This window comes from Amborella trichopoda, chromosome 5, assembly GCF_054954075.1.
Source record: "Amborella trichopoda isolate Santa Cruz 75 chromosome 5, AtrichopodaSantaCruz75HAP2 v2.0, whole genome shotgun sequence".
NCBI lineage: Eukaryota > Viridiplantae > Streptophyta > Magnoliopsida > Amborellales > Amborellaceae > Amborella > Amborella trichopoda.
The window spans coordinates 44,033,383-44,047,317 of NC_142340.1; the positions used below are offsets into that span (position 1 = coordinate 44,033,383).

A 13,935-nucleotide genomic window follows, 5' to 3' on the forward strand; every position below is an offset into this window, starting at 1 on the left:
CATCAAGGGATAACCTAAAACGCTTTTCGGTTTATTTTCTATGCCCAGGTACTTTGGGTTTTCCAACTGATTGGCCTAGCTCGTCAAGCACAATCCAATATCAGCAAATATCGTTTGCTTGGTATAATCCCCGAGGGACCACACTCCTACTGAGTGTATGTTCTACTGTGATAAATGTTTTTCATTACACACTCATAAAGCCTTTAAAGGCCACATAAACCCAACATAGAGCTTTCTCTATAAAAACTTTTGCCTTATTTATTTATCTTATAAGAGTCATCATTGTCCAATTGATAAAATCAACAGTTATGGAGAAAGTGTTGTTCGACCCCTGTTAGAGCTAACTTTATCTCCATCGCCGCCCATCCACTAACCGGATGGTCAACAAAACTTATGACTACGTATTTTGTTTGACTATTGTAGTAAACAATCAAATTAGAGCCTACCTCAAAACATTCACTAAAAGAGGTTGTTTTGATGTCAAAATATCATTAAATTGATTATCTCGACATCAATATGCATGGACAACAGAAAAAAATGGATTTCAAGTTTTTGAAATAGTGCATTCTGTAATGCATTTTTGGATCGTCAATTTTCAAGATTTTCAAGTTTTCATATATCTATTTGATCTATATTATTTTTGAAGCTTTAAATTTTATAATTATTGATAAAAATATTATTTAAAGCTATCACAAAACTTTCCAATATTAAAACCATATTTCTCTACACTATTTGAAGGTGAGCTCTAATTTGATTGTGTAGAGCCTCGGCTCTATACAAACCGCACACTTTCCCATATGTACTATTGTTTCGATGTACACTTGAGTACTGGGGGGCATATTCGTAATTTAGTATATCGAAGAGGGGTGTTAACGTTATTGTTTTGATTTCAGTCGCACTATAAGACCTTTGCCGAAACCCTAGTTATGCAACCTTGCAGTTGTCTCTGAGAGAACTTCACCCTCTCTGCCTTTGAAGGCCTCGAAAACCCTAATTTATCTTTTTCTCTGTAGCCTCCAACAATGGTGGGTTTCATCGACTACCTCAAATTTCTCGTTCCTGAAACCCTAATTCTCCATTTATTTGTCGATCTATTGTGCATTTATTTATAGTTTCTCTCTAGTATAGAATGCCTGGATTTACATCCTTAGCTCCTCTTGTTTGATACTTTTTTTAGTGTAAACTGAACTGTTTTAAAGATCTAGTGTTCTCCCTGTTTCAGTTTTTGTTCTGATTTTGCAGGAGTTATGGTGTAAAACCCTCTTTTACCCACTTTCTGTGTATTTGTAATATACTTTTGAAGAGATAAATTATTTGTGTATGTTAGTTGAACAGTACTGATTTTAGTTACACTTTGGATATGAACCAGTCTCTGATTGCGAATGAGGAATTTCAACACATTCTTCGTGTTCTGAACACTAACGTGGATGGGAGGCAGAAGATTATGTTTGCCCTAACCTCCATTAAGGGTATTGGAAGGCGTTTTGCTAACCTTGTTTGCAAGAAGGCAGATATTGATATGAACAAGAGGTAAACCTTCTTGTGTGTGTGTCTTTTTTTGTTGAAGTTCTGTATATATTTTACTGTAATTTGTTACATGTTTGTGGTGTAGTAAGCCACTGCTTATTTTAATGGTATATCAATTTATGTCTTGGTTTTTTACATTATTTCAGTTATTTTTAAATGTTTTTGCATATTCGTTGTTTAGTTGTGCTATGATATTTGTGTTTTATCTGTTATTTTTTGCCTGAAGTTTATATACCCTTTTCTCTGCACATTTAAGTTGGCTGATGGTACTCAATTTATATTTTATGGATAAAGAGTCTGTATTGAATTTCATTTATTTTATATGGTTGCGGTAGATATATTATCGGAGTCTCTTTCTTTCATGCTGGTTTTCAATCATGTATTGTTCAATGGGCATTTATTTTTCTATTTATCTTGTGCAAGGGCATTTGTACATGTATGTGTGTATGTATAGAAGTGAGGACTTCTATAAGCACCCACCACTTGTTATTTTGGTAATTTAGTAGTATACTATACAAATTCCAAAGTTATTATGAATATGTAATGCTATTCTCTTGGGATTGTGTTTCTATTAGTTTATTCAGGACTTATTTATGGGTTTGGTTGCATAGGGCTGGAGAGTTATCTGCTGCAGAGCTTGAAAGCTTAATGGTTATTGTTGCCAACCCTCGTCAATTTAAAATCCCAGATTGGTTCCTTAACAGAAAGAAGGATTACAAAGATGGCAGGTACTCTCAGGTGGTCTCAAATGCATTGGACATGAAGCTGAGGGATGATCTTGAGCGTTTGAAGAAGATCAGGTGTGTAATAACTAGAAACTCATTATTCAATGTTTTTTACTGTTAGTTTATTTTAATGGTGGATTCCTTACATGTTAGTGCTCTTGGGAATGCAAAGAAGTGTTACACCCAAAATCTCTTTGATTGGTTTTTGATATATGTTTTCTGCTTATAATGCCGTACATGTTTTGATAAGTGTATTCGTGTTTGTTCGATCATGTTCCCAATATTACAGTTCTTCTGTTTAACTTGTTGGGTTCCACGTGATTAAATATTTTTGTAGCATGAATGGAAGTTAGTTTAGCTGGAAGCTGAGCAATTAACATGTATTTTTTTTGAAATGGACATCATGTTCCATCATGATGGATGAAATATTTAACAGAACAATGATAAATTAAAATTGATTTGCACTCATGACTAGGTTTGATATCAAATTTTACAATTATTCCTATTTTCTGTTATGGTGATATGATAAGTGTTGATTTTGACATTCTTGTTCTATTGATGCCTACATTATTTGTGTTTCTTTATTGAGTTTTTTTATTAGGGGATTTATGAAATCTTTTTGTTGCATTTTGTAACTAAAGAATGATGGTTGGTTGAATAATCCATAACCAAAGTTTCTTAGTTTGGTTTTATCAAACTGGAACCCCATGCGGTGTTTTTTGAACTGAAGTTTTTATTGACCATCCTTGATTGTCTTTTTTGGTTGGCACTTGGAAGTTTACCAAAACATTCTGATGTTGTTGTCCTTTATATTATGAGTTTCCTACTCTTTAGATATTAATGCGTTGTGATTTTGGCCTTTGATTCCATTCAATGTTATCTTTATTTTTAATGTGTCTAATCTGGGAATGAACAATGTCAGAAATGGTACGTCATATTAGTGTACTGTAGTTTCAGGACTATACTCTTACTTTTCAATCTAAAAGAAAGAAAGCATGCCTCAATTTCTCGAGTTATGATGTCCCTGAAAACTTTTCCAATGACACTCTACTTCCTGCCGTTAGGAATTTCTGGTGGTATGACACATCATTGTAAACTTTTCCAGTGACACTCTACGTCATGTAGTTGGGTCTCAGAGATATTGAAGTCATTATGACTCTTAATGATCAGGTTGTCCTTATCGTAGCTTGTCCATAATATTTATTCGTCCATATTTGTAGAAAAAGGAATTTGAAACATATGGAATGTGCAGGGGAACTGGAGTTGGACACAGCCCTCACACTTTCTTTCGAATGGTGGATCATCACAATCTGCCGTGATATTCCAATATTCCGCACTCCCTATGCGTTCAACATTCTTTAATGTGAAAATGTATTCGCTATGCGCTCAACTCCCTATGCGCTCAACATTCTTTAATGTGAAAATGTATTCACAACATGGTTGTCTCAAAAAAGCAGTTGTTTCAGCTCTTACCTGCTATATCCATGCATTACAATTAATCAAGGAATACAATTAATCTATTTATCTTAGAATGATCATATTATTTTCATTTTATCCATTTTATTAATAATTCCTTTAGTGAGTGGCAGTTCTATTTTTTAAAAGCATTCAAGCCTGACAATTATTTGTTCAAATTCAAAAGGAACACAACATTTCTTTGTTGGATCTTTTATTCTGTGTTTCATTTTGTATAGCCGTAGGAGACTTAGTGTTCTGTTTTTTAATTCTCCATTCCTTTGTGGAATGGAAGTGCTTGATACAAGGGAAGTTCATGTTAGTCATGTTTCCCCACTTGAACTATCATTATCTGATGTGAATATATGTTCTCTTGCCCGTTTGTTTTCTGGGCTTCTGTTCCCCTTTTTTTTTTTTTTGTGGTGTTCTCATGTTTATTTCTCCTGAATTTATCATTGATAAGTGGAATTTTTTGTGGCACCTGATTGAGGATGAGTCTGATCACTAATTTGCTATGATTCCGGTGGTGTTTCTTGTTATTTTTTGTGTTTTTACCTCTTTTCAGTTTTCTGGAGTTATTATCGCTTCATATTCTTTCTCTAAAAGAAATTGCTCGAGGATGATTGTGATAATCCCAGCTCATTATGAGACCTTCCGAGGTCTGGGAAAAGATCCCATCATGGAGTCTGAGAGCAACTATACTGTATACTGCTTTTTCTTCTTTTTTTTTGTGAGTTTGTTCCCAATGATGGTCCTATTATTAACCATGCTAATACTGAAATGATGATGTTTTTTTCGATGTAACTGAGGGAACGTTTCCTATACGTCTTTCTTGCAGAAGTTCAATTTTGTTATTCAGTTTTAGAGAAATTCAATTTTTGTTTTTCAATTTTGTAGACTGCTTCTTTTGCTCGTTTTTTTGTGACTTTGTTCCCAATGATTGTCCTATTATTAACCATGCTAATACTGACATGATGATGATTTTTTTGATGTAACTGAGGGAATGTTTCCTAGACGTCTTTCGTGTAGAAATTCAATTTTGTTATTTCAATTTTAGAAAAATTAGTTACCTCATTGTGTAATAATTTAGTTGAGTTGGAATTGGCCATTCCTATAATATTAACATATTTCTCAGACAATATTATTTATGGAGTCACAAACTTTATCTTGGGAGTGTGGGTTCCATTGGTGGATAATGTGTTATGTACTGTGGTCTTTTGCTTTGACAACTTTCAAGGAATACGTTTTTTGGGTTATTCTTGTTTAAGTCAAATAGGGGAAAAAAATTTCCTCGAAAAAAAGTTTTAGGGTGAGTTGTTTATCTTTTTATGTTAGTGTTGGCTAAAATGGGTTTTCTCAATGATGTCAAATCGATGACGAGTCTGACATGTTTTTATAATTTGATGCAACTTGAGGCATTTGTCTGAGAGAAAAATTCCATACATTTTAGCTTCCCTTATTACCGGTTTGCTAGATTGCCTATGTTTTTTTTCTTGTTTTCTATTAATGGAATTTAGAGAATTGTGTTTTTGCTTCTTGTGTGTTTTTTTTGGCGGTGATGACTGTGATATACCCAGCTCATCTTGAGGCCTTACACTAGGTCTGGGAGAAAATTTTCATTCACATTTCTGAGCTAAATTCAATCTTTTTGTTTTGCCATTGAGAGAATTGTCCTCTTTCTGCTGTTTATACCATCACAATTAATTTAAAGTCATGTGTTGATTTGAAATAGCCTTTCTAAGCCCCATCGTGTAGACACATCCCTTTTAAAATAGGTCATTGCGGTTCTATTGTGATTTATTACAGTGGGATCAAGTGATTATCTATCTATGAATCCTTAATGGTTATAATGCTGTGCATTATACTTATATGACTCGTGGTTCCTTAAATGGTCTGTGATGGCAAAGTTTATGACGAGTCTGACATCCTTGACGTAATTCTAGGCATTTGTCTGAGGGGGCCTTTCATTTGTATTTTCTACTTTCATGTAACTAACTAGTTAGCATATTTTTCAGAGAATATTATTTCTCGAGCCACAAACTTCATCTCTGGAGTTTGGGATTCGCCTGTGGATGTGTTATGTACTGTGGTTTTTTTGCGTTGACAACTGTCAAGGAATACCTTTTTGTGGTTATTCTTGCTTAAGTCAAATAGGGGGAGAAATATACGCCCGGAAAAAAGTTTTAAGGATGAGTTGTTTTCTTGGATGTTAATGTTGGCTGAAACGGGTTTCTCAATGATGTCAAATTGATTTCAAGGCTGACGTGTTATATGTATTTTGATGCAACCTGAGGCTTTTGTCTTAGAGAAAAATCCCATACATTTTACCTTCCCTTATTACCAGTTGACTAGATTGCTGATTGCTGATTGCTTTTCTTTGTTTTCTATTATTGGAATTTAAAGAATTGTTTTTGTCTTCTTGTCTGTTTTTTTGGCGGTGATGATTATGATATACCCAGCTCATTATGAGGCCTTACTAGGTCTGGCAGAAAATTTTCAATCATGCATTTTGAGCTAAATTCATTTTTTTTGTTTTGCCAGTGAGAGTATTGTCCGCTTTCTGTTGTTAATACCATCACAATTAATTTAAAGTAATATATTGATTTGAAATAGCCATTTTGAGCCTCAGCGCGCAGACAAATGTCCTTTTAAAATAGGTAATTGCAGTTATATTGTGATTTTTTACAGTGAGATCAAGTGATTATCTATCTATGAATCCTTAATGGTTATAATGCTATAAGTATTTTGCTTATATGACTTGTGCCTTTTCAAATGGGTTTCTCTATGATGTCAAAATTTAATGACGAGTCTGACCTCCTTGATGTAATTCGAGGCATTTGTCTGAGAGAAGCGATTCGTTTGCATTTTTCTACTTTCATGTAACTAGTTACATTGGTAGGTGTCAACGGTTTCAATAACCCAAAAAGAAAATGTTAGAAGTGGTTTTTTCCCATTTAGATGACATGGTAGAGCTTGTCGGATTTCTAGATGTCGTTTGTAGTTTTTTTCTCCTGTTTAGGGTTATTTTACATGTAATCTTAAGCATGATTACTATCCAGGAAATTGGATTTTTCTTTCCTCATGTTTGTACATTGTTATGAAAAGTTCCCCTCCTTTCTTATTTTCTGCATTTTCAATCCCCAATCACGAATATATTTCATCATAACTATGCGTTCTCACTTATTTATCTGTTTTATGTTTGTGTGTTATTACTGCATATAATGATACGTCAAAAAGATGAAATATGGTATTTTGTTCTCAATGATACTGGTTCCATGAGTCATGATGTCTTTTCACTCTCTTTGTTGATCATTGAGAGAGTATACTGTCTTATCACATCGTTTCATCAGTAGAGTTTAAGTGTTGGAGTTAATTGTGTTTGGAATACTCGTCGTGCTGGTGACCAGTATAAGTTGGGGCGCAAAATTTGGTCTCTTGAATACTGTGTTTTGTGTACAGAAACCCTGGGTCCTGTTCTTCACTAACAGAATCCATCAAAAGCTTTTAAACCCCATTAACTGTCTCAATACCAGAAGCTCTTGTAGTCTCTGTTTGTGTCTCCCTCTGTGAAGTTGCGTGTTTGCTGTCATGATCATGAAAATCATTTCATACATACCTATTATGGTAGTTCATATGCCGCATTTTGGCTTTACGCCTTACGTTGGTGCTCATTCGAATCCATCTCATCGCTAATTGATTGTATTCTTAACTGACTTTTGCTTACAAAATGAGACTCATTTTTTCTTAATCTAGTGCTTCTTAATGTTGAATTGTGCAGGAACCACCGTGGGTTAAGGCACCATTGGGGTCTGAGGGTCAGGGGTCAGCACACAAAGACCACTGGTCGCAGGGGGAAGACTGTCGGTGTCTCGAAGAAGCGTTGAGTTCCCTTTCCAATCTTCCCAAGTTTTCCAGTAATTCTGAAATCTTGTTGTGCCTTTCTCTCTCTATAAATGTTTTTGGTTTTGTTATCGGAGGATTTATTGGTTCAAGTGACGAGCTCAATTTTGTGTTAAGAATTATTTGACTATATTGATCTTTTATTCTTATGGTGTTAATGGGATTTGGGATTAGCTTGTGTGTGAAACTGTAACAGTTATCATATGTTTGTTGCTTACCAAAATGCCCAGTCGGGGTATTGGAGCTCATTGAATTGATGTGGCATTGTATATATTGAGAGACCATTCACCTTTGTCAAAGAATTCACAAATACCTCAAGCCAACTGATTTCATATTTGGACAAATTGATTTACGAGAATTTCTATTTGAATTTTGAATTTTGAACTTAATGAACAACACATTTATAACCACAATTTGATGGACGAGTGATGGTGACATTTTTGAAAACTTTGTCGAAATGGTTTCTTTGTCCACTTTTTCAAAAAAGAATTTGTTTTAAAAATAATACATCTTATAATAAGTGATTTAGCTATTATTATGATTTTTAAAGTGTTTATGGATCTAGTCGATTTGTTATGTTTTTGAATTTAAATTTCATAATTATTGCTGAATATCGATTGTCAAGCTATCTGCTTCATATAGTCTCCAACACTGTAACCTACATCTGTCCAAATTTGGGCGTGCACCTTGGTGGTGCTACAAATTCACTTTTTGAAAAAAAAGGGTAAATTTGTAAAGAAATTATTTATTTTTTATATAAAGAAATCACAAATACTTTCGTTTGTCTGATTCTAAAGCGGGTGGTTAGAAATGTGTTAATAGTCAACGTTTAAAATTAATTATTTTTCTCAGACTTTGTAATGTAATTAAAGTTGTCAAAGTTGAAATAAGATGACTTGCCTTTAATAGAGAGTAAAAAAAGATCATTTACTTTTGATATAAGAAAAATACAATTATTATTGTCCATCAGATTTCAAATTGGGTGGGTGGTTATAAGTGTGATTGATAAGTTCGATATTTTAAAAAGTATTTTTTGGTTTCTCTTACCAAAGCGGTCCAATTTAAAATAGGATCGCTTGAGTTATATATAATCTCCTTAGAACAAAATGTGAACGGCGTTAGATTATACAATTCTATACATAAATAACAAGTCAACAGGAAGGAAGGAGAGAAGAAAGGAAAAAATATGGCAGGACATGGGGTAATGAACAATTGAATGGGATAATTTCTTTTATCAAACAATTATGTGCTTTTTGTCTTCTTTTATTGGAATTGAGGCCCACTTTTATCTGGGGCGCTAGGAGATTATAAGGCAGAATTGCCAATATTGAATTGAGACTCGCACTAATTTTATCAACAAGTCGGCCATATAGGCCTACAAATTGTATTAAAATATTTTTATTACAAGACAATTATTTTCAGAATTATTCAAGGTTTTAAAACTTTATTTTTAATTCTGATCTTTATATATTTGGTGTGGTTTCTATAAGGTTGCAAACGATACAATTAGCGCACAATAACATGCGATTTTAGTGTTTTAAATCATAGGATTATCTAAAATCCTATTGTTATATCTAATTATAAATTTTAAACTCCAAAAATGGTTATAATCAAACTGATATATGAAAATCTTGAAAATGAACGGTGTAGATAATGTGTTTCAACATTATCTTGAAAATCTTGAAATACTATTTTTTTGACTCAAATTTTTTTTTTGCATTTTCATGCATCTCAATGGTCAATTAGAGAGTTTTTCAACATTAAAACAATCTTTTCGAATGGAGTTTTGCGGTGCATATGTAATTTTACATTTTAAAATTGCAACATTATGTAAACTTGTTCCTTATATATTTTGTTGGGAAAATTTCATACAACCTTTAATTCCACAGTTTATTTCACGGTAGATCCTTTTATTTTTCTTTCAAGCGACATAAAATAAGACCCTCAAGTACTTCACCGTACCATCCTTATCTATTATCTCCCACGTTTATTCACTTTTGACGACAAAAACTAACCTCAATAAATTGTTTTATTTTATAAGATGAAGCTCCACTTTAATGAATTCATTCAACTTTTTTCCCCTCCAGGCCAAGCATTTCAAACGTGGCGAGGCTCCCGCTACCAAAGTGCAAAGAATAAGGCCACCCATGCTTGAATATTGTTTGACCGCTGTTCCCTCTCTCTCTCTCAAACTACACCATCATTTTCTTCATCTACTTTCCCTTTAAATTTCTCCTGCCCTCTTCCTCACTTCTAACAATCCATTCTAATACTCTCTTCTCAATCTACTAGGGCCACTTTGCTTTGCTTGTATCTATCTCTCTCTAATCTTACTGAGCAGTAGAATCTTGCATCCACCGAATTGTTTCATCTTCCACTAAGATTACTTTCTCCAAAAAAAAGGCTCATCCTTGCACTCTCACTCATGGCTTTCATAAACCCAGTTGCAGATTTCGTTACAAAATACGTGTTTGACCCCTGTATTGGGCAGATCTGTTATTTAGTGCGATTGAGGAAGAATATTGAGAAACTGGAAAGCAAAACGAGAGAGCTAACAAGCAAAAAGAATGACACAGATAGTGCCCTAGCAGCAGCAGCTAGGAGAGACGGAAGAAACCAAACAGCGCGAGTCGAAGAATGGCTGAATTCAGTCAGTGTAATCGAAGCAGAAGCCGTTCGAATTAAAGATGAGTATGAGCAAGGAAAGACATGTCTAAGAGGCGTGTGAGTAGATTGTTGGTCCCGTTACAAACTGAGCAAGAGAGCTGTCAATCTCGTGGAAGATGTCGACTGCAAGTTAGAAATGGAGATTGGTCCATTGTCTATCTCTCCACCTCCAGAGCGTGCTGTACAGTTCGAAACCACGCCCATCCCAGGCCAACCTATTGCTCGAAAAGCATTACAAGAGGTTCTCGACTGCATACATGACGACCAAATCGGGATCATCGGAGTGTACGGTATGGGAGGAGCAGGTAAAACAACTCTTGCCAAAGAGGTAAACAATCAATTGCAGTCAAATACTAATTTTGATATTGTGATATGGGTCACTGTGTCTAGCAATCCAGATCTATCAGGCTTGCAGAAGAGGATTGGAGAGCGATTGGGTCTTCTGGATTTGTCGAATTGCAGTTATGAGACGACCCGGGAGAAGCTACTGAGTAAGTTGAGAAGAACGAAGATGACATGGGGAAATCTTTGTCACTCGAAGATGTCGGAATTCCTCAACCAACAATTGAGAATGGGTGCAAGATTCTCTTAACCAGTCTAAGCCGAGATGTTTTGCAGTGACATGGATGCCAAGCTGGCGATCCTAGTAGCACCACGCTCAAAGGAGGAAGCATGGGCTCTATTTGTTGAGAAATCAGGTTCACATGCTACCATGGGCTCTATTTGTTGAGAAATCAGGTTCACATGCTACCTTGCCAACAATAAAACCAGTTGCCGTAGCTATGTATTGAATGTTGTGATGGGTAGCCCCTGGCGATCATAACGGTTGCATGAGTCAGCCTAAGCTATGTATTGAATGTTGTGATGGGTAGCCCCCGGCGATCATCACGATTGCATGAGTCATAGCAAACCAATTGAGAGTAGAGGAGTAGGAGGATGCCCAACAAGAAGAGTTGAAACAGTCGGGCATTGGTGTTAGAGGTATGGATGAATACGTATTTAGCGGCTTAAAGTTCAGTTATGATAAATTAAACGATGATGATCTTGGATCTCTCTTCTTGTATTGCGCTTTATACCCTGAAGACGAATCTATAGGGGAATATGAACTTGTAAATTGGTGCATTGGGGAAGGATTGGTAGACAGGCCAGGTGATCTCAAATCTGCTATTAACAGGGTGCATACTTTAGTTCGAAGGCGATCCTTTCCATCCCTGTCTTTCTAACTCTATTTCATATTGCTTTAGAGAGAGAGATGCACAGGAAGTTGCTCAGAGAATCCTTGGGTACAGAGAGGGGAATTGTATAAAGATATTGGGATGGGTCCTGGTGAGAGGCGTGGTAGTAGTTCCCCTACACTTTAGTCATGGTTTTTTTCCCACAAGCGAAAAATAAAAAAAAAATAAAAAAAATGTTGAGCTAGACTTAATGAGATATTAAATTTTCTAGGCATCTTGTAATTTTATTTTATTTGATTAGTGAAAAATCTATTGATCTTCTTTACTTATGGATGTACTTACATATGAACCATGTAAACTTCAGGTGTTTTTTTGCATTATTTCTTTCTATTTTTATTTTTCTTGCTTTTGGTTTGTTGGTGGTATTTAAACTTTAGGAATATATCGCTTATATTTTTTTTTACACTTTTTTATAGGAATCCATTGGTGAAATTTTTCGTAGAAATTTTTTTTAAATCAAGATTCTTAATTTATTCCCACTGTTCATGTGCTTATCTTTATATTTAAATTAAAGACTATTAAGTTAATGTAGAAATAAAGTTGTAGGGAAGAAATTTTTTTTTTTGAAAAGTTTTATTTTAAAATAGATAAAATACAAATTTATATCAATTCCATTAAAAAAAATGCGATTTCCTAAAGATGTGGTGTTTTAAGCGAAGACTTGCTAACCATGCATGTCATATACTCAACAAGATAACCATGAAGAGATACTAACAGCTCTATAACCGCAATTAGAAAACCATGTTGTGATACTAACAGTTTTCTTTCAATATTTTTGTTAAGAAAATGTATATAATGACACAATTTATTTTTAATACAAGGAGGTCACAATCATGACCATTAGATTTGAAATTAAGTGGTTGAGAATGTGTTATTATTAGGGCACAAGTTCAAAATAAAATTTCTCGAATGTTGTGCCTCATTTACATTTGTTGGATTTCTAATCCCATTGTCAAAAGTTATTGTGACTTTCTTGTACAAAAAATAAATGGTCTCATAATAAACAATCTAATACTCATAACAATTTTCTTCCAATATTTTTAGAAGGAAAAGTAGTTCGACTCGTGAGGATGTTGAAAAAGGAAATGGACCTAAATAAAACGTCCAAAAAATATTTTTTTAAAATCATTATTATTATGATCATCCAACCTTATCCCAATTTATTGGGGTTAGTTAGACAAATCATGTTTTACCGTTCTGTTCTATCGAAGGATATACCCTTAGTCAGACCAGAAGAGCATCATATATTTTCTCACTACTTCCATCCATTCCTTTCGAGCCTTATTACCCTTCTCGACTGGTATTGTTCTAGGTTGATGCCACATGTGGTAAGACCATTTAAGTCTATTTTTCTTCATCTCATCGTCTATTGGAACTACCCCTAAGTTCCATCATATATGTTCATTCTAAATTTTACTCTTTCTTATCTTATCACTCATCCATCTCAACATTCTTATCTTAGTTGCACTTGTAAAATAGGTGCAATAATTTGTCCCATAAAGCACGGTTAGACTTATGGCCATCCAATAGAACATTTGCTTTTGTTTTAAAAATTTTAAATAATAAATTTTAAATTTAAATACCCTTAAAAAATTCCATGTTTAAGATTATCATAGCTAATGATGCATCTTTTAAAAGTTTGAATCTAAATCCATCTTTAAGATAGATTTTAGAAGGTGCCCAGCATGCACATGTGAGTTCGGGGACACATAGAAACGCTTCCTCCCATCCTTCTTATATGCAATTGTATTGAAAGTTTAAGATGGAGCTAGACTTGGGATTGAGGAAAACTTTTAACTAAAAATTAAGTTTTTATATGATACTTGAGTAAAACTTTCATATAAACAATGGGCACCAAGTTTTATTTAGAATTTCATTGATGCTTGGCTAGGAGTTTCAGTTTTATTTTTTTGGGTTCATAGTGAACTTTGGTATTTAATTTCCATAGTAAAAATTTGGTAGTGGGTGTGATAATTAACATTTATATATTTGGTATTGGGTGGTAAAATTCAGTTTCAAAGTTAAAAAATCTGATATTCGGTAGAATAAAAGGAAAAATTACTAAAAAAAAAAAAAAACCTAGAAGGATACTTCTAGACATCCTATCCCCAACAAAGTCTTATTTAACAATTTTTACCCCAACTTTTACCCCAAGTCTAACATACACCCCCCAAGTCAAAAACTCATATTTTTTGGACGAAAATGCCATAGTGCCGAACCACCTCATTTTGTGCTGGACCGCATGCCCAATGCGCCGGACCGCCCCTATTTTATGTCGGGCTGCATGCTTTCCAAAAGCCCAAAGTGCCGGATGGCCCCTATTTTATGTTGGGCCGCATGCTTTTAAAAAGTTCAAAGTGCCGGACCGCCCCTATTTTGTGTCGGACCGCATGTCCAAAGTGTCGGACCGCCCTTATTTTGTGTCA

At 34.5% G+C, this 13,935-nt stretch overlaps 1 protein-coding gene, 1 long non-coding RNA gene and 2 other non-coding genes across 7 annotated transcripts; all 4 read left to right on the forward strand.

Moving 5' to 3' along the window:
- Positions 1 to 930: 930 nt before the first annotated feature.
- PFL (Ribosomal protein S13/S18 family) lies at positions 931 to 7,794 on the forward strand. 4 transcript variants are annotated; one of them, XM_088868171.1, is made up of 4 exons: positions 931 to 1,025; positions 1,370 to 1,530; positions 2,139 to 2,327; positions 3,505 to 7,794. In XM_088868171.1, exons 1-4 carry the CDS (start codon positions 1,023 to 1,025, stop codon positions 3,569 to 3,571), a joined length of 420 nt encoding a protein of 139 aa, XP_088724297.1. In that variant the 5' UTR covers positions 931 to 1,022; the 3' UTR covers positions 3,572 to 7,794. The 4 variants fall into 4 exon arrangements, with proteins under 4 accessions (XP_088724297.1, XP_020521524.1, XP_088724295.1 ...); XM_020665865.2 differs by having other exon boundaries at positions 7,486 to 7,794; XM_088868169.1 differs by lacking the exon at positions 931 to 1,025 and having other exon boundaries at positions 1,361 to 1,530; positions 7,486 to 7,794.
- On the forward strand, positions 4,446 to 4,522 carry LOC148782136 (small nucleolar RNA snoR53Y). Its single transcript, XR_016056735.1, has one exon. It is a non-coding gene; the product is annotated as a small nucleolar RNA snoR53Y (small nucleolar RNA).
- On the forward strand, positions 4,637 to 4,713 carry LOC148782137 (small nucleolar RNA snoR53Y). Its single transcript, XR_016056736.1, has one exon. It is a non-coding gene; the product is annotated as a small nucleolar RNA snoR53Y (small nucleolar RNA).
- A 2,335-nt stretch (positions 7,795 to 10,129) lies between the features above and the next one.
- On the forward strand, positions 10,130 to 11,778 carry LOC110007058 (uncharacterized). The gene is made up of 3 exons (XR_016056401.1): positions 10,130 to 10,579; positions 10,665 to 10,972; positions 11,013 to 11,778. It is a non-coding gene; the product is annotated as an uncharacterized LOC110007058 (long non-coding RNA).
- Positions 11,779 to 13,935: the final 2,157 nt, after the last annotated feature.

Bases quoted from the DNA above. Each gene is read 5' to 3' on its own strand.
- PFL (XM_088868169.1), top strand. From the start codon at position 1,361: ATGAACCAGTCTCTGATTGCGAATGAGGAATTTCAACACATTCTTCGT. The intron at 1,531-2,138 runs GTAAACCTTCTT...TTGGTTGCATAG, and splicing joins GATATTGATATGAACAAGAG to GGCTGGAGAGTTATCTGCTG. The intron at 2,328-7,485 runs GTGTGTAATAAC...TGAATTGTGCAG, and splicing joins GAGCGTTTGAAGAAGATCAG to GAACCACCGTGGGTTAAGGC.